This window comes from Scomber japonicus, chromosome 15, assembly GCF_027409825.1.
Source record: "Scomber japonicus isolate fScoJap1 chromosome 15, fScoJap1.pri, whole genome shotgun sequence".
Classification (NCBI taxonomy): domain Eukaryota; kingdom Metazoa; phylum Chordata; class Actinopteri; order Scombriformes; family Scombridae; genus Scomber; species Scomber japonicus.
The window spans coordinates 17,233,490-17,253,843 of NC_070592.1; the positions used below are offsets into that span (position 1 = coordinate 17,233,490).

Genomic DNA, 20,354 nt, shown 5'->3' on the forward strand with positions numbered 1-20,354 from the left:
TCTCTCTCTCTCTCTCTCTAACTCTCTCGCTCTCTCTCTCTCACATACACACTCACCCTGACTCCCACAGGTTGGCTGTCTCTTCATGCCTTTCCTTTCCTTATCAGAACTGGTACGTCCAATCAGAAAGTGAAATGCTTTGCACTCAGACACATCTATATTCGCTCCACTGCTTCTTCTTGTGTTTTCTTTCCTCAGGCACTTTCACTAACAGAAGCAAAGACAACAATGATTTCCCCTCAACTATCTATGGCCTCTCATTGTCTGATCACACTGCTGGGTCACATCCACTTGTCTCCTCTGTTGTAGATGAGTGCAAGGCCTATGGACCTCCTGTCTACCATCTAGTGGTGATGTATTGCATAACTTTATCTCAGGGAGCCAGGAAGTTATGGAAGACCTCCCTGTTTCTAGAAACGTACAAAGCAGCCTCTGGAGTTTAGGTTTTGGCAGGCATGGTTTTTAGGGAGGTCAAATACTCTGAATTTACAAAATATTATGGATGTTTTCTTTTGTGTAATCCATGTTAGTTGTCATCTGATTCTGTTTCATAATATCTCATCCTTTCCAACATGAATAAATTCAGTTCAGGAAATCAAGAAAGGAATAATGTTTTTGTAAGTGGATTTCCCAAATCTGTGAAGTTATTTAAGAAGACACCATACCACTATACAGACATATCATTGCACTACAATAGTCACTATGGATTATATATAACGTGTATATCTTTTTTTATATTTGATGCAAAATTCAACAAATGAAACTCCTACTATTATTGCTCCATTGTTAATGATTTATTTCAGTCATCTTGTATTTTTTGAGACAAGAAGGCTGGATGGGTAGTTAGGAGACTGACATGGTGGTCTCAAAAAAACAGCTGTGCCATAGACCCCCCTTTGGGTTGATCAATAAGCCAAAGGCTGAATCAATGACTGTGACACAGCAGGGTGTTAGTGTGGTTTAGGCGGAGGCCAGGGTCCCCCAAAAAATCAGGTTAGATTTGGTTAGATAAAGAAACACAGACTGATGTACAATGACCATAGCTACTGCAGGTTGCTGTCAGAGACAGAGAATTTGTTCAGCATAAACAACATACATTTTTATTGGCCAATACTTGACCCAAATGTCAAACAATATTTACAAATAAAAAAATGTGTTTGTTTTTTTTCACTATGGCTGCCAACACCCACTGAACAGGTGTCTGACTGTGTCTGGCTCGACAGACTTCAGATAGCATTGCTTTAATGACTTGATTTATTTAATGCTGCGCAGTTAAAATAGCAGCTGCTAAACAAAAAACTCTGGTAGGTCAAAGAAATGATTTCCTAAACTTCAATTTTTGTTCAATGAATCTCAAAGAATTTGAAAGGCATCTGCAGTGTCATCTCCCTTTTTCACCAGGTGTCTGATAGAGATGGAAAATGATGATGTTTGAAATACCATTTGGATTTTAAAGGTGCTCTGCTGGAAAGGTATGTGGAGGAGTTGACCTATCCAGCATTTTGAAAGTAAAAAGAACACCATTTCCAAGTTTGGAGATAAGATCTAATGCATATTTCATATTTACAGATTGTGTTTTGGAGTAGCAAGCACCACCTGTAAAATAACTTGGGTTACACTTAAACGTCTTATGTCCAAGTGTAACCCAAGTTTACCAAGTTTCCTGTTCAGGAACTTTTTGTAAAAACTGATTGTGTTACATTTGCATGCATGGTTCAAAATAGTGTCATTCCATCATAGAAAAGAAAAGCTCTCAGACAGTTTCTATCTATTGTGCAAGCAAAGCTGAAATGGTTCTAGGTAATATTATTAAAATACAATTGTGGTTTGAATAAATCTCACGCAACCTCCTGAAGAAATGTGCTCTAAGCTACAATATGTTTACAGTGTTTTATGGCCATCACCACCTCAATCATTATTATGCCTGTTGCTGTACAAGTTGTTAAACTTCTAGTGAAGATTGATTCAGTTGTACTAACATGTAAAGAATACTATTTAGCATATAGATACTGGCAGCAAATGAGTCATGTACAGCAGAGTATGGCTATGATGCTTCATTGACAGTAAATGCACAACAGCTTGATTGTAGCCATCTGTATGAGAAGGTGTGTGTGTGTGTGTGTGTGTGTGTGTGTGTGAGAGAGAGAGAGAGAGAGAGAGAGAGAGAGAGAGAGAGAGAGAGAGAGAGAGAGAGAGAGAGAGAGAGAGAGAGAGAGAGAGAGAGAGAGAGAGAGAGAGAGAGAGAGAGAGAGAACCCTCAGATAAGCCCAAATAGACCTCTTCATCAGAGAAGGAAGTCACCAGATGTGGGAGTTGTGTGTGATTCATTCTCAGTTCATCAGTGAAGACAGGGAGAGTGAATCACCTTGGATTGACATTAGCGGTTTCACAATATCTGTAGGCGGTGTGTTGTAAGACTCATGTATGGGTGTACATCCAGTATGTACATATGACCCAGCCTGTAGTGACTCAGGCCTTAACAAGACCTCCAGATGTGTAATTGTGACACTTAATTCCTCAGGGCAGAAGCAGAAAATAGGAACCAGATATCAAATCACCAGTGCTTCTGTTTTCTGTTTGTGAGGTCACTTCCCGAAAATAGCCTGAACTGTGGAGGCTGAGGACACACATGGTAACAATAGAGCCTATACATACACAGGGAGTGTTGTAAGCGGGTGCACTCTAGGCGAGGAAACGCAACACACACACACACACATGCACACAAGAAAGCAGTTGTGTGCACTTACAGATGTGTACGCTTTTATGTGAATGGACTTTAAATGTGTTCAATAATGAAACTTCAGGGATAATAGCTCTGAGATTGGAGATTATGGTCACATTGCATGTGTCAGACACACACACTCTCACACACGCACAGAGTCTTCCTGAGGAACAATTCTCTCTTTCTCCTGATCCGTGCATCTCAATCCTCCCATGATGCTACGCAACGATGCTGGGAATCCCAGCTGCTCCATGTCAGGGTGGAGGCCTGCTCTCCTGACCCCACAGGGGAGTGGACACATATTCCTCTCCATCTCTCTGGTACATTTCCTGTTCCAGGAACATGTTGAAGGAGTGTGGCTGATAGTAAACAATAATTGGGATGCTGGCTGTAGTCTCGTGGACGTAGGATAGCACATAAAAAATCTTTCTAGAAGTTCATGAGTCAGTGAGCAGCAGGTGTATGGAAAAACACCCACATATGATGAAAAGCACAGACATTTGGGAGGCTATCAGAAAATCATTGTACTGTTAGTCTTTTCTTTTTCTGCAGCTGCAGCTTTTAACTATTTTGTTTTTGTGAGCAGTCAATGGTTGGTCGGATGCTCCAAAATAACCCTCACACAAACAACTTCATGCAGTGGAACATAAGATACATTTGCTTTCTCTCTATAATCCCCTTGATCAGGTCAGTTTCAGGCTCAGATTTCTTCTCACGTTAAGTAAAACATATCCGTCCTGTATTCTGATCTTCATTTGCTTTTGTTCTACTTATCTCCAAGACAAAACTCCTGACCCATAATTATTCAGCCTACAAAAGACAAGAATAGTAAAAAGACGAACTTTTTTCACTGTGACTGCTTTAATGCAAAAATCCTTATAATGCAAAATTTTGAAGATTTGAAACTGAAATGTGGAACAAAGGTCAGGTCAGTGTCCGCAAATGACTTAACTGAAGGTCAAACAAGACACTGTAGAAACCCACACTGCCTCTTGTCAAGAGCATACATTATATACTCTCTCACACTTGCACACACAAATAACTGTACATCTTATTTATTTATTTTTGTTATACTAAAAACAAGAATGGTAACTATTTATTAGTTACCATAGACAAATCCCTTTGCCACATTTGCCATGAATATTAAACACACCCACTGTTATTACGGTAAAAAATGATCTGCTCCAGGTGTCTTGTGGCCAAGGTGTTAAGGCAACGTAACTGGTTCATATCCAGCTAGGTCTTTGTTGTATGTGGTTCCTCCTCATTTCCTGTCAACTCTCCACTGTCACTATCAAATAGAAGCTGGCAAGACCGCTTATAGTGGCTCTGTGAAGCTGTACTTAGGCACAGCTATTCATTAAGTGAGCTAAATGCTAATGTCAGCAAGTTAAAATACAGAAAAGATACAGAGACACAAAGTACTGCTAAGGGTTATCGGAATGTCATTATCTTGGACAAATTCAAAGTCACCAACAATATTACAATTCGTCATGTGGGGGATACAAATTAATTAACCGAAGTTCATGGCAATCCATCCAACTGTTGTTGAAAGCACAAGAAAAACACAACTTCCTGGTAGCGCTAGTGGAAATATCAGAGGATCAACAAAGTCATGAGGATGCATCCTCTGCACACAGTGGTCTATCCAGTCACTGAAACCCAGAATTGTCAACCTTATGTTGGCATTAAAGGAAAAATCAAATGATAACCAAACCATAAATGTCTTTGCAAAATTTCATGACAATCTATCCAATAATTATTTGGGTATTTCAGTCTGGACAAAAGTTGTGGAAAAAATGATTGACATTGCTATAACTAAAAATGCTCCCAAAATCATTTTTGACTTGCTCAGCATGAATCACAGAATCAAAAATTCGATAAAGGTCAGTCCATCTGTCATCTCTGCCACACACACGTCTGGACGTCTGCCGCCTTAGATTCATATTGATTGTGAAACCACTGAGTAGCAGAATAATTATTGCTGACAGGAAAGTGACAGATTCTTAATCATTCAGTTATAGGAAAAAACTAATTGCAAAAAAATCATGTGAGCTAAATCAAAGAGTTCTGCTTTATATGATGAATCACTGACAAGCTCAGCAGATGTTGCAAGCCTCTATGATCTGGAGAAAAGTAAATTACTCCATTAGAAAAAAGTCAGTGTCATGTTTATGTCCTAAAACATTCACTTCTCAACAGATGTTTCCTTTATGCATAAATAGTTATACCAATAGCATTTGTGACTTTGCATCATAGATTAGGTATCATTCCAGGACTACATGGCAATAAAAAAGACAGTAATAATTAGAATTGCATAAGTGTAACAACTTTGTTTTAAAAAAGAACAATTTACACCTAAGCATTAAAAACATTGTAAAACCCAGCATGTCACGACGTTTTTTAAAAACTAGATAGGGAAATGCTTACACACAAAAACTTTTGAAGAGTGAACTACCTCTCAATAAACACATGTTCTCTATCACTAGACAGATCTTGCACCATCAAATACAGGTATAATAAATCTGTTCAAAAGGATCCTCGTTGATATTTTATCATTCTAAATTAAACTGTATGGTATTTTCACTGCCATAGATTACACATTATGAAACAGAACCACTGCCTCAAGGCAAGACCTCCATTATGTTGTTGCCACAAAAGAGGCAACATAATTAAGGAGGTCTTTTCATAAATAGGATGCTGTATGTGGCATGCAAGGGCTTGACGCTTTGTTTGTTTTGTATTTTTCGGCTGCACTTACTTCATTCAAACATGTCTCATGGTGTATGAGACATGTTTGAAAGAAGTCACTGGTTAAACTGTGTTGCAATCACCACCTGTTATTTAACAATAACAATACCAAAAAAAACCCATTAATTTAAGATTCATTCGAGGGAAACAGATTCTTTGACTTGGCAGCACTGGTCAGTGAATGAAACTCAAACACTGACCATATTTAAGATGTGTGTGTGTGTGTGTGTACTGGGAGAAGAGAGTAAAAACACCACACAGATTTGTTTCATAATACTCATTGTCTCCCTTGCCTATGATGTCATGTCAAACAAAAAACAAAAAGAAGGTCTCAGGTGGTGTTTCCCCCTGTTCTCCCCCAACTCAGGTCCTTTATCCATCTATTCCTGCATCCCCACAGGGACTGACCCAGCTGTGGTGGTCTTAACACCCTCGCTCAATACCTGTCACCCACTCCTGCACTTATCCATCCATCCATCCATTCTCTGAATGTGCTCAGCTCTTCAGTGGAACATAACACATCCCCCACGCTTGTTATATCGACCTCTGTAAAGACCTGGTAACACCAGCATTTAAATGGTGAATTTTTTGCTATTAAATTACATAGTAAATCTGCACAAAATTTGTTTTTGTGCTTTGAACAGTAGTTTTCAAAAAAGACAACCTATAATTCATTTGAGGTATTTCTGGTCACCTTTAATACCTGCAATATTCACCATTTTATTTTCATTCTATTGTTAGCTCTGTTTTTCGTCTCTAGTGACTTCCGAGGGACATATTTGACTCTTTAGCTGTTCCATGTTAGGCAGCAAGTCACTGTCTCTGTTTGCTGTCTATGAAAACAGTTGTCTGCTGCAGCTCAATGATATGAGAATGCTGAGAGTGAACCAAAACACTGCAGACAGCATAAGTAAACAATGAGCTGAAACTTGCTAAAGCTCTGTTAAGTTGATGGGAGCTGCAGAGTTAGCTGATAATTCTCTGTAGGTTCAAAGTATTGCCTCTCACTTTATACATTGTCATTTGATACCTCATTATTATAAAAAATATCGATTATAGCCACTGTAATCTCCTCTGTTGGAGTATAAACTTGCTCCCCAAAAGAGGAACGGTTTGCAGACAGTCATGAGACAGCTGAAGAACATGTCCTTTGAATAAAGTGTTAACATATTGTCCTTTAGCAACAAAGCTAATAGGCTTGCTAACTGTTAACCACAGGCTGCGTCCATGACCAAATGACTCCCTCTGACACTCATTAACTACTTTCTATCTCTGCCTAGGAGACGGTTGGTAAATATAATAGTGAATTCAGATACAATGTATCATCTCAAAAAATGTTAGATGGGAAATAAACAGCATATTGAAAATACAATAAAGCCAAGAGAGCTAGAGTGACATACACTTGTACGCTCCATGCTTGCTAGCGAGTTAGCTCACCAGCTATAGTTCACCAACTAGCCCTGCACCATACAGTCCCTAATCACCAAACCTCTTACAGCACCTATTTTGCAAAGACACAGAATAATTATGCTGTGCCACCTGGGTGACTGGGCCTTTCAGCTAAATCAACTATGTGTACCTTTATGGAAAACATATATTGCAGATGAAGCAAAGAAATTCTTAAAATACACTAATTATTAGTCACTAAATACCATTACCGAGGACAAAAAAGTTTATGTATAGTGGCATCACATGTTAGTGTCTAAAAATACTGAGTCACTCATGTAAATACACGCTTTGTTTTTGAAATACTTTACTAAGGGATAAGCTGTGTGACTCATGACAACGTGACTTGATATCTTCTCCCCAAATAAAGTGGAGGTAGGATTTGCACAAAGGAAGAGGTTTTATTGTATTTGGAGCAGAGTGGTGTTCAGAGGGCCAACGCTGAGGCTCCGGGGACTGCCGCATCAGCAGTGCTCTTCACCTCTTCTGTATTTATCATTTATTTTTCCTGTCTCATCCTTACAACTGTTACACAAATGATCCACTGATATTAACAGGGACTCAAGACTGAAGAAACATCATTTGGGGCTATTTAGTTTCTTTGTTTATGCTGGTAAATTAAGATTTTTTTAAAGGGCTTGCTAAATGTTATTTTAGGCCGATATTAGATATTCTCTGGTAAATTGATCTTAATTTCCTCCCGCTTCTTTTCTCAAGTTGTTTACCATTTACTCTCTGGCCATAGTGGGTCATGTTCAGACACAGTGGGACAGTTAACTCACTCAGTACAGGAAGTGCATACTGCATAAAATAAGCATAAAAACACATTTATTTTCCTAGAGGGCACATGCATGTGCATGCTTCTGTTGCTGCAGAGCCCTGCGTTGGTGTCAGGGCACGCAGACGCAGACAGCAGGCAGAGACAGTCTCAGTGCTTCTTGTTGTTTGCCATTTAGTGACACAGGAGCAAGATTGTCTCCGTCAGAGGCTACAGCAGGCTGGCAAAGACTTGAGATTACATTCCTGGACGCCTGCGGAACATCCAGCCTCATGTTCCATGTCAGGCGGCTGTACACAGAGCGTTACTACGGAGACAGGAACAGAAACGGGCCAAATAGAAGTGTCAAGAAGCGTGACAAGTGTTTGAGCTGTCTCAAAAATGTCAAGAGGGCGAGAGAGGCAAGGGATAAATAAATTTGGTCAACGATATAAATGGAAAGTTGTTAATGTAATATTCACTTAATATAAAATGCAGATGCGTCAGTGGTTTTTAAATGGAATCTCTTAACAGCCTGATGTTAACAAACTACTAGCAGTTTATCATCCACTAACACTTCTCACTGCATCAAGGACCAGTCACTGTACATTACGTCACTCTGCAGACACTTTTTTCCCAGGGCCCATCATACAACAAACTCACTCACCTTATGTTCAGAGTCTCTGAAGGTAATAGTTGCAACAAAGTGACTGTAGACATAACGGGACCATTGCTCTGTAACTTGGACTCTGAGAAGTTCAGCTGTGGTTTAGGATGGGTCCAGCTAGGACTAGTAGTGGACTTTGTAGGGTTTTAAAACACAGCTGCATGCTACACATGTTTTGACCTGACTGTCATGTCAAAACAGGTACAGGTTCAGTTTAAGTGCAACTAAACTGCCACTTAACCAGATTTATGATGACATTACTATAAAATCTACCCAACGCGGGTGGTCTGTGTAATTACCTGACTTTTGTGTCTATAAGCATAATTTTCATGTTTTACATTTGCTTTTTCAATAAGCTTGTGAAACCAAAATTGAAATGTTATGCAGACCTTCCAGACATTGATTCTAAATCCTGTGTCTCCTATTCCTAGAAGCAGAAATCAATAGGCTTAAATATTTTAGCTAATATTACACCCATTAGGGTAATTGTTTATGACTTCATCTCCTCTTACCTTTGATTATTGCAACTCATTTTTTACATTCCCATGGTGCAAAATGCAAGCAAGGCCTCTGACAAGCAGTAAACACAGAGATCAAATCTCTTCCTCCCTTGGCTGCATTGTATGCCTCACTATAGAGTTGCTTTAGCAAAACACAAACCAACTAGTATTGATCTCTGTGTTACTGAGGGAACAGCACATAAACATCTTTAAAACTCAGTCAATTAAAACAAAACCATGTTGGGTGCACTCCAGAAGAGGAAAAATATACTTGTTGGAGGCCTAGTAGTCTTGGTGTTAAGGCAACTACTATAATCAACAACATCGTGAATCTGGATGGACTTGTGTTGCAAATCATACCCTGATTTTTTCTCCCTTTATTTCATGTCATCTCTTTACCATCCCACCATAAGAAAAGCATAAAATGCCTACTAAAGGCCTTTAACCACCACACTCATGAAAAAAGCTGCTATAGAGCAAATCCATGCGTCAACCAGTACATATAATGGTCCTGACCTCTGACCACCGCAGCTGTCAGAAACCTCTTTGTCTGTAAAACCACAACACTGATCCTGTAAGACCATCAACACTGATCCCTCAAGACCATCACTATCTGATGCTGACACTGAGTTGCTGACACCATTAGGTTAAAGTGGGATAGTATGGCGAGGAGACACAGAGCAGACAGTCCCGCAGATACCATCAAACACACATTAAAGAACAGCCACATCAGTGAGGGTCTTATCTCGAGAGACTTGCTCTACCTGTGGCCCCTTCCCATTCCACCTCCATCTCCGTCTCCATTGTCTCTTCACCCCCTCCTATATATTCCTCCTACTTGGCATGTCCCTGCATGGCTCCTCTAGAATTCCCAGAATATCTTAGATACACTATCACACAGCGGAGGGAAAATTAATAAACAATGGAAAATAAAAGAAGGGAGTGTGCTCACAGGAAGACATAACAAAGTTGCTCTGGTTTCTGATGTTCTTGTCTGGAGCGAAATAAAAATGTGAAGAAAAAACTCCCTCTATGTGTGTACTGTGTACTGTGTACTGTGTACGTGTGTTGGTGGTACACAGCACCCAAAGATAAATCTGAAGGGACATTAAACGATAAGAGATGCGACTGGAATAAACTATTTCTGTAAGACAAAAATAATAAGGTTTAATATATTTAATATATACGGTGCTTTTCAAGATACTAAAAGATGTTTTAAGCAACAAATTAAAAAGATCCTTTAAAAAACCACACTGAAACCACAAGATAGCAAACAAACTTAATCATATGTTTATGTTTATATATTCTGACTTCTAGGACATTCTTCAAAACATTTCAGAAAATACTCCAGAAAAAAACAACAAATTCTTTATTTTGTGAAATGTTAATACATAATAAAAGTTGCTATAATAATAGAATTATCACAACATTTTGAAAACAGAGCATACGGTAAAACATCAAAATACCAAAGAGCATAAAAATACATAAAATAATAACCATTATATACTACAAATAGCTGTAACAAAAATATACACAATCTCTTTTGCAAATGAAATATTACGGTCGTAAGACTTGTCATCACCAAGTGAACTACAAACACATAAACATAAATATTCCTGTTCAATATAAGTGCTGAATCAACAGAGTTGAGGTTCCGTATGTTTGTTTCCAGTCACTGTATCTGATGTTGTCATGAACCTTGCTGCTCTACAGTATCACAATGAGCCATACAAACACAGGAGCTCAGAATAACCTTGCTTCCTTCGGGACTCGCTCACTGCTGTACTAGCTGACCCTGAACTGAATAAAAAGTACTCTTTGACAAAATTCACTCTTACCATGACATCATTGGGAAAAGTTTACTGATTCATTCATTATCAACTCCAGCTGGATTGTTCCATTGTTGTCATAGTGTGGTCACTTTCTTTCACTTGCTTCCTCTTTCTCCATGGCAATGCCACATTGACTTTTAAGTCAAACAAATGTTCATACATGGAGTCTCTGTAAAATATTAGTTACCTCACTACCTTCATCTTAACTGATACTCAAACAGCAATATGATAACTGTCTCCTGTTTTCTACAGAGATGAAAAGGAGATTTTTATGCTTTGAGAAAAATGAAAATTGGGCGAAGGTGGCTGCAACTTCTTTCGTTTCTGCTGTTTTTCAAATTACATAAGAGGGTGAGGAGATAAGATGATGATAAAAAAAAAACAACAAAAACTGAAGAAGCTGATGGTGGTGTAATCACATGGCTTTTGTCTGTGTTGAATGGTCCTCCTGCAGGTATCTTTGGCTGGGTATGCTGTGTTTTGGAGCCACATCAAGCTTCCTAATTGTCTGAATGACAGTTAGGAATAGGAAACACAGTCTGCATTGAAAGAGGTCAGGACAGATAATGTCACTGGGCCTGGAAACATGATCAATTCAGTAGCACTTACTGCAGGAGACTCCACTAATGCTGAGTGGTCTGCTGCAAAGGTCCTCCAAACCCTGAGAGTTGGTCTACCTAAACATTGTTATCACTCTGAATACCTGGCTTTGATTTTCTCTCTTCCTCTCTCTTACTGTCTATCTTTCTTTCCAATTGTCTCATTATTGTATAAACCTGTTCTGTTCTGGCACAGGTGAGTATAGATGGCCATCCAGGAAGCAAATCCGTGACTGTAATCTTCTGTCCTGGTCTGAGTGGAGTGATGCAAAGATAGAAAAAAAGTTTCAGTCCAATAGGCAACAGTGAGGCAGTGGTGTTGACATTACAAAGCTAAGGAAGGACTTTGGAGTGAGAAATGGTTTTGCCTGCAGAAGTTTCAGAAGCTTTGTTCATGTAGAAACGTCCCTTTTCTGCATGTCTTAGTTCATTATCCTCTCCATGTGCCAAGTTTTTTTTTAACCTTTAATACTGGTGTAGTTTGGCAGTTGGGAGCGCCTTGAAAAATCAAAATACAACAATTAATAATTTGGTTTTAATGAGAACGTCATCAATTGCAAATCCGAGTTCTATTTTTTAATTTAAAGCTGAATAAAACTGATAGCACAGGCTCAGGGCCGTAGCCAGGATTTTATAAATTCTGAGGTCATAATTCCCTCCAAAACAACCATATTACCTTTCAACTTTGACCACACACCAAAAAGAAGGACCGTGGAAATTGTTCACTTTATTAAAGGTTGAATATGTAGAATATTTATTAAAAGCTATATTTTAAAAAAAAATAATACAGCCACGGGGCGTTTTGAGGGGTACAGAATGAAAGTATTGCTTTTCCATAAAAAAAAAAAATTTAGTCTGAATTAATATTTTTAAAAATTTTTGACGGGTTCGACAATGACGTTCTGACACGTTCTGTGTACATTGTACCAGCCATTTAGCGGCCGGAATTGCGGGTTGCCAGGGTTGTCTGTTGTTCCGGTGCAGCTACTGTAGGCTGGCACTGGGTGAAATGGAGTTGTAAACAAACACGGCCGTGTTGGACTTACTAAAACCAGCGTTTTTTGCTCTCAAGTACAACTTTTCATCACAAAACTTCGAAGGTAAGACAGAATATCTGTTAGTCGCTGTAAATAAGTGGTTGTTTACCTTTGTATGCTGCTGGTTCACTGAGTTTTTAGCGCAATAATAGTGGTACTGTTGAACTTGCCAGGGTCTTAGCTTTCATATGAGATGCTATTTGTTTGTGTACCATGAAGTATCAAAACGGTAGCAATGGAAATGTGGAGAGTGGGTTGACTTTCTGACGCTATTCGGATTTTGATATTTGATCATTAACCTCTTAACGCACGCTGTTCCGTTCACGGGACGGGACGGATGTTAGGAGGTAGCCACACGTTCTTCTGAATGTATTAAACACCAACCCTTAAACATATATATTCATGCCGTACATTGTTGGAAAGCTTAGATTGTTCTGATTCATTCAAGACCACTCACAATTTATATGGTTGCTCACAGCCGTAATAGTATTATCGATTAGCTCGGCTAGCCACTCAGCTAAGTGAGAAAAGCTATAATGCCTACATACCTTCAAAGTCTTCCCTTTATCCACAACGATCATCTTATGACACAGGACTTTATGTACAGCTCGCCAAGTATCCATTCTTGTGAAATATGAAATCCGTTTCCATAAAACCGGAATATTTTCCTCAATATGTCCATGTATTTAGTCCAACACGTAATGTAATAACACAAATAACAAACCATATACGGTCCGTTTACGTCATTTCTTGACCTGCGCGTCCATCTCAGAGTACACGTGACTAGATGTTTACGACCGTGAGCCTCTCCTGCTTCTGACGACACCACACACAAGCCAATCGGTGTTTAGGATTAGGCAGTTCATGCAGAGACATTGCTGCTACTCCCACTGGCGTGTTACAATGTAATGTACCTCGGTGGTTTCAAGTCAGTTACAGCGAGGGTATGTTCGCTTCCTGTTTTCAAAATAAAAGCACCAACTCTATCGTTATGGTTTTCTTAATAATAAAAGGCAACGGGTGTTTCATTTTGTGAAAATGACCGGAAGTGCGTTACTCGCTACGGCTAACTTGAGTGGCTCCGAATTCGCAGGAACAAAACTTTAAGCAGATGTTATTTGGACAAATTAGCGTCACATTGTTGATCTAAAGGGCTACTTTCTCGCCTAAAAAGGTTAGACATGTGGATAAAGTGGTATATTTACAGAGTTAGAGCTAAAATAAAATCCGGCACCGGACCTGGCAACCCGACTGCTGGAATTACTTTTTGGTTGTTGCGACTACGATCTCGAGACATTAGATGGCGTTGTTCTGCTCATTCTACATATTCTACCTTTAATTATTTATTTAGTTATTTTCTTGTTGGCCTGTGAAGCTTTAATCATCTCCCAAAGGTACCTAAAATCCTCAATTTCTCTAAAAAATACAAAGTGTTCTTAATTGTATTAACTTAGCTTACTTATACACCTTTTTCATTGAGAGTATTTGGACAGAAATTAGCGATTACTGTTCTCTGGAAGTAATGAGGCAATCCAACCAATGTTCTATTGTCATGATATCACAAATTATCACATAGCATTTGGAAAAAGCAGCATTATTGCTGTTGCATGTGTTGTACTGGCTTGTAAAGATAGGATCACAAACAGCAAACACCTCCCAACATTCCTCAGATGTCACATCTTCTCATCTGCCTCGCCTTCTTGCCTGCCAGGTTTCAGGTGGGATCTCTGTAAATCCGATGAGCAAGAATCAAGTGCAATTACCACGTACTGTAGCAATCAACAGACAGTGACAACAGCATCATTTTAATGATCTGACTCAATTATGTCACTAAATCCCTTAAGTCCCTGTCTGTAAACTGTCAAAACATCCATTTAATGCAATTTTCCCTCTCTCCTTCAAGTCTTTCTTTGCGTTATAACAGCTGGATGTGGTCTCATTTTGGGCCCATCACACATCCTCTGTCACTGTCTAGACACACTAAATAATCACAGGCTGTTTTCATAATGACAGTTTAAAAAAATGGATCATTCCAATTATCATCAGTAAGGATGGACTAATAGTTAACTTATGTCTAATATGTTCAAATGGGTGTTTGTGATCATAATACAATTAGTGATGATAGTCTTCACATTTGGAATTGAGGCAGGGGTAATTTTGCTAACATCTTATTTTACATGTCATTGAATTTTATACTAATTTTAAGGACATTTTACAGAGAGGATACTGCAATTTTGTTCAAATTATTTTAAAAAAACATACCTTATAAGGCAGCTGGATTCGCAAGATTTACAGTTTAAGAAAAAACTGTTCCCTAAAAGTGTTAAGTTACACTTGGTAAGTGCCCACTCATTATATTTGGATTCATATGTAGTTGCAAAAAGTCTAAATAAATTAGGCCCTTAACAATTATTTAACTGTCAGAAAATATGTAGCTTTTCAGTGTGTAGTTTTGAGTGTCAAACTGAAAGAAATAGCGGTTACACAAGAGCTACTGTTAGGAAATTATTGATAAAAATGTCTTGGAAATGAGAAGGATCCATACAATAAAGTGTAGCAAAAACTGTAGATGCTCTCTCATCTTACAGTAACTTTAAGAAATAAATTTTGAACAAGACTAGAATTTCTTCACAAATTTGCTGAAGACCCTGCTGTAATGACTTCTTGTCTTTCTCCACCCTCTCATCCCTCATGTCATCAACTGAGTTAATCATAATTACTGTTTTACTCAAAATAAAAAGATTAAAAAAATGACATAGAATTATTTTATTCTCTGATAAAAAAAACAGTATGATGATCATTAAAAAATGCTCTCAAAGTGAACGGTATCATATCACATCTTTTTACATTTTAATTAGTGTTTAACTGCTTTGTGACTCTGTATGTTCTCGACCAGATACTTATCATAGCAATAAATCTGGCTCATCTGATGTGTAGCTCAATTTGTGGGATTTTAAATGCTTTAATGAAGCCAAAGGCAACATAGTTAAAGAGACAACACAACTCTGTTACACAATCATGACTTAAGGGTGTCCATACCAGATATTCTTGACTCCTCTTATGGGGAAGATCAGGGTCTGGGCGCCCTATACTGGAATGTGGATCAAAAGGATCCTCAGCCATCCTGGAATGTTGGGAATGAGGTGAATGAAATGAGTATTTGAGCCAGGATGAATAAAAATAATTGTAGAGCTCTGTATGTATGTCAAAAGAAGAGCTAGTTTTTGCTTTAATCCTACACAGGTTGTAGAAGAGTAACACACACACAGCACCGTTCATCCTTAACACAGCGTCCTTCAGAGGAGATGTCAAAACAATCTGGTGAACGGAGATGAACCCATAAATGTTATGTTGGTAGTAAAACAGAGCTTGCCCTTTTTTGCCTCTGATGCTCAGGTGCTCTTGTCAGATTAAACAAAATTTACAAGAGCAACATCTGGGAAAAATGGGTCAGTCAAAATGTCCACCTGTACCTCACCTTCAGGCTTTACAGAGAGGTGCATAAGGTGCTACAAGCTGTCATAGACTATTGAAGACTGATGAAGGTCTAACACCAAAATACTGCTAAACAATCTCCCCTCATGGCCACTTACATATGTTCTTATGCTTTTGGTTGTATCACAAGGTGTGTGTGTCTGTGTGTCTGTGTGTGTGTGTGTGTGTGTGTGTGTGTGTGTGTGTCTATATACGGCTCTGTGAAAGACAAGACACGGTCGCTCCCTGGTGGCAGTGAAGACAAGTTCACCTATTATTGACCTGGTCGCCTTCACTCTCATAGACTGGTGTAAGTTAGTTAATTTATTTGGTAGCCTATGTCTTTATCGGACCGGTGAAGAAGCTGTTGGAGACAAGAGGTGGACACTAACAAAGCGGAATCAAAAGAAATAGACGATAGAAGCGTTACAAGAAAGAAAGAAAGAAAGAAAATAATAAAACTTTACTAACAGACGTTACTGCGTCTGTTGTCAAGGCAACAAGTACACGGAAGATGCTTTAATTTCGGGTGACCGAGGCGAACTAGAGAAGCTTATTGGCTGTTGGTGAGCACACCTGCGGGTGATTGGTCGGTAAACGCCTACGAGACTTCTATTCAATGTTGTTGTAACTACAGGCCAACAGTAGCTAAGCTAACCATACAGTCTAACCCTCTATGAGCTAAACATGGCAGGAGAGCAATTATACGCGTTTGAGCAAAGTTTTTCCTTCAGTCCTCTTTCCTCCAAGAAGTTTTCTTTCCTGCAGGACAAGGACATTTTAACTCTGCTAATGAAATGGTGCCGTTGGAAATTTTTACTTTTACAAGCCCTCTCTTTGTGTAAGTTAGCTTCAGTGAAGCTCTAATGGCCCTCTGATCAAATAAATGTGTGTGTGTGTGTGTGTGTGTGTGTGTGTGTGTGTGTGTGTATTTCAGGTCCATGCTTGGGAGGATTTCAGCTCAGACTTTCAGCTTTGACCAGAGTTTTTACCCTTACAACAGTGAAAGGTTTGCACTGGTGAGACCTGCCATAAACAGTTATTACTTAGTCAGAAATTAACTTACTGTACAAGGACACATAGAAGTTAGTTTCTGATTTAGAATGCTCTGATTCTTCTGCTCATGAAAACAGAAAAAGGGTGATTTTATTGATGTTCGACCAGGTCCAGATCAAAAACTACTGTACTTGTACCTGTCATATCTGGTCTACATTAATAAGCGGACGACACAGACTGTTTAAAATACAGTTTAAGATATGTGAAACCTTTACTCCATTCAAACAGAAAATAAGAGGGGGGGCATTTCAGTGATGTTTCTCCTTCCAGACCACATTAGATCAGTTCCAGATCAAAAACCACTATACTTAGAGATCAAATCTGGACTAGATTGACAAAGAGACCCCAGTTACACATTAAAACACAGTTTCAGATTTGTGAAGCCTTTATTCTAGTTTTTAAAACAATTTCACAATTTCTGGACATGTAGTTAAATGCTTCCATGACGTCTCCCTCCAGACAGAATTAGGCCAGATTTGAGGAGTGTAAGTATAACAGTTTTTGATCTGGATCTGGTGTGATGTTACTAATATGAAGCGCATCGATCTTATGAAAGTCAATATTTACTGTTTGACTGTTATGTGGTACTTTTTCAACTGTATAATCACATTTAATATCTTTATAACGTCATCCTTCATGCAGTGTTTTTTCAGAGACCCAAATGTGGTTTCCAGTCTGAGAAAGATGGAGACAGGAGCCTGGGTGCCTCTCGGTATGTCATGTCCCCTAGAAAGCCTTTCATCACTGATAGTAGGAAATTGATCTCATCTGCTGGTTAATATTTGCAGTCAGATCTCTGTCTGTGGAATGTTTTTGATTACTACGTGTGTTTTGTAGAAAAGCCGGCGGTGTCTGTTGATGTGGAGGTTGTGCCATGCACTAAGGTCTCCATGGAGCTATTTGACCCAATCTACTCTTGTGGTGTCCTGAGGCCTTCTGGACATGTAGTTAAATGCTTCCATGACGTCTACCCTGACTATGATGAACTCAGACAGGTGAATCTTTCTTTCTTCTTTCACCTTTCTGTCTTGTCTGTTTCTCTGACATGGAGTCAGATCAAGTCCTCCTCTGTTTCTCCAGATGCTGCAGGAAGAAGACTCTGAGCACTATCATGTGATTGGGAGAGCTGAGCGAGAGGAGTTTCTGTTACGCCTGTTCAAGCACCTGTGTCTAGGGGGAGAGCTATGTCAGTACGAGGACACCATTGATCCTTATATCAGCACCACAAAGCACATTTACAAAGACCTAATCAGGTAGGCACACTTGACTTTATATTATCCCGCTTTAAGGATCAGGTTCACCTACATCTCCTCCTACACACATATGTCTTTCCTGCATAAATTATGATCTAATAAAGGCATTGCAATTGTATCATTTATTCTGTAGTGTACAGAAGGATCCAGAGACAAAGAAGATCAGTGTTGTATCCACAGTGCTCAAAGTCTATGCCCAGGTGAGTGACGAGTTTAGTCTGAATCAGCTCTTCATATACAAAGAAGGCTGTGTGTTTCTGATGTAAAGCTTTTCTACATTCAAATAAGTTCACATGCACACAACCCTTAAAGTAAATGCTCTAGTGAGATAAAGCTTTGTATTGAACTTCTGATCTGCAATGTTAAAAGCCATTGTAAAATACCTGATAAATGCTGATAAGTGGTCACTATTCATGCACTATTCACAACTTATACTAGTACTGTTCACAAACAATATATTTTTTGTTTTCAGGTCATTGTTATAATGCAATTACTGATTTAACCTGGTGTATTAATGTATTACACACAGACTTTTGAGCATGAAAGTTCATTCATTATCATGGAAACAGTAGATTGACAAAAAGTACTTCACTTTTTTGCTTCTAACAACTTCAACAACATTTTTTGTAGAGTTGTATGCAGACCCAAACACTAGATCACAGTCACAAATTAAGTTGTAACATTGCAATAGTTGAAGTGCTTGCTTGAACTGCACATTTAAAGGCTCTCCTTCAGGGCAATATCATACTGTAATATTTTTCCCCTGTAGGATGAGTCTGGAAGATGTTACCCTGGGAGATGGGATGAGGAGCAGACATTTGCCTATATGATTGTCCACCCCTACAAACGACATGTGACTTTGTTATACCACAGTTATGGTGTTGGAAGCGTCACATTTTGACAGTGAAAACTTGGAGATGCACTTGTTGCTTAAGTCTGTCTCCTGCTGTATACACTAACATACAAGCTCAGACTTGCACCTTGGCATAAAAAAGCAGTTCACACTGCGGCCATCAGCTTTCCTACGTCACTGCTATGAGAAATGTGAATAAAAGCAGTCAAAGGCAGAGCACACCGGAAAGCAGGTGCATTGTACTAAATAGAGTATTTCCAGGTGACCTAACAAAGTAGAAGTAATAACTATTTTGTCCTTTTAAAGCATGCCAATAAAATGTTTGGAATTAGCCTCACATAAATGACTTCATGCTTGCTGTATGAATCACACTGAGCCTATAGTTGGCTTTCTCACTGTTCACCAATAATATGATCAGTTCATTGGCAGCCTGCCTCACCTGAATATTGATATACAATATGTAATATGCAACATGTACAATTCAGCAGCATCTAGTGGAACAGACTTGGCTGAAATGGGATATAATATTCATAATTATGTGTTAATTAGTGTATAATTGCCTGAAATAAGAATTTGTTATTTGTTAGCTTAGAATGAGCCTTTCATATATACATAAGGAGCAGGTCCTCTTCCATGATGCACTGCCATGTTTCTACAGTAGCCCACCGTTGGTTCTACAGACTTAGAGGGAAGGGGGTATTCAGTTGGTTGCAATCTCCAACCTCACCAGTACATGCCACTTTATCCTACACACTGTACCGTTAAATAGTTAAAATGATTATTCAGGAAATACAAAACAGGAATACAAACTAGAGGCCAGAGACAACATACAGTCCAAAGAGCTTTATTGAAACAAATAAATTAATAAGTTAGTCAAGTGAGCTAATTTTATTCTCAGCAGATACACTTGAGTGAATATCTTTCAAAGATCAAATAGAAGGTGTGCACTAAATTAGAAAACAAGAACTTGTTAATAAGCGCCATATTTCATCAACAAGAGCTACATCAATTGGAATTGGAAGACTTAGGTTTTGCTTATTGCTTTGATCGTTTGTGTTTCATTTGAACAATTCCAACACCTAAGAGAGCAGTTAAAGGGCAACGAGCTGGAATGTCAAATGGCAGCAAGTCAGTGAATGATGGATGGCGGGATGTCATGAGGAAGAGCAGGGTGAAAAAGAGAAAGGGAACGTGCAGATTGAGTCATGCATAGCATTCACTTAGACATTCAGTTACTGGTTCTCATACTTGGTTTCCTAGACTAGCGCCCCCTAGTGGCCTCAGAGGTAGTTGTGTGGAAGCCATTCTGATGTATGTGACATGCTTATGAAAGGACACATGCCTACAGAATTTCCTGTGACGACACAAATGTCCATGCCTCCAACCCTCCACATCCGACAGGTGTTA

At 38.9% G+C, this 20,354-nt stretch overlaps 1 protein-coding gene across 1 annotated transcript; it reads left to right on the top strand.

Moving 5' to 3' along the window:
* The first annotated feature begins 16,472 nt into the window (after positions 1-16,472).
* On the top strand, positions 16,473-18,995 carry cfap300 (cilia and flagella associated protein 300). Its single transcript, XM_053334097.1, has 7 exons — positions 16,473-16,585; positions 16,723-16,804; positions 17,484-17,553; positions 17,679-17,836; positions 17,922-18,094; positions 18,228-18,294; positions 18,864-18,995. Exons 1-7 carry the CDS (start codon positions 16,473-16,475, stop codon positions 18,993-18,995), a joined length of 795 nt encoding a protein of 264 aa, XP_053190072.1.
* The last annotated feature ends 1,359 nt before the right edge of the window (positions 18,996-20,354 follow it).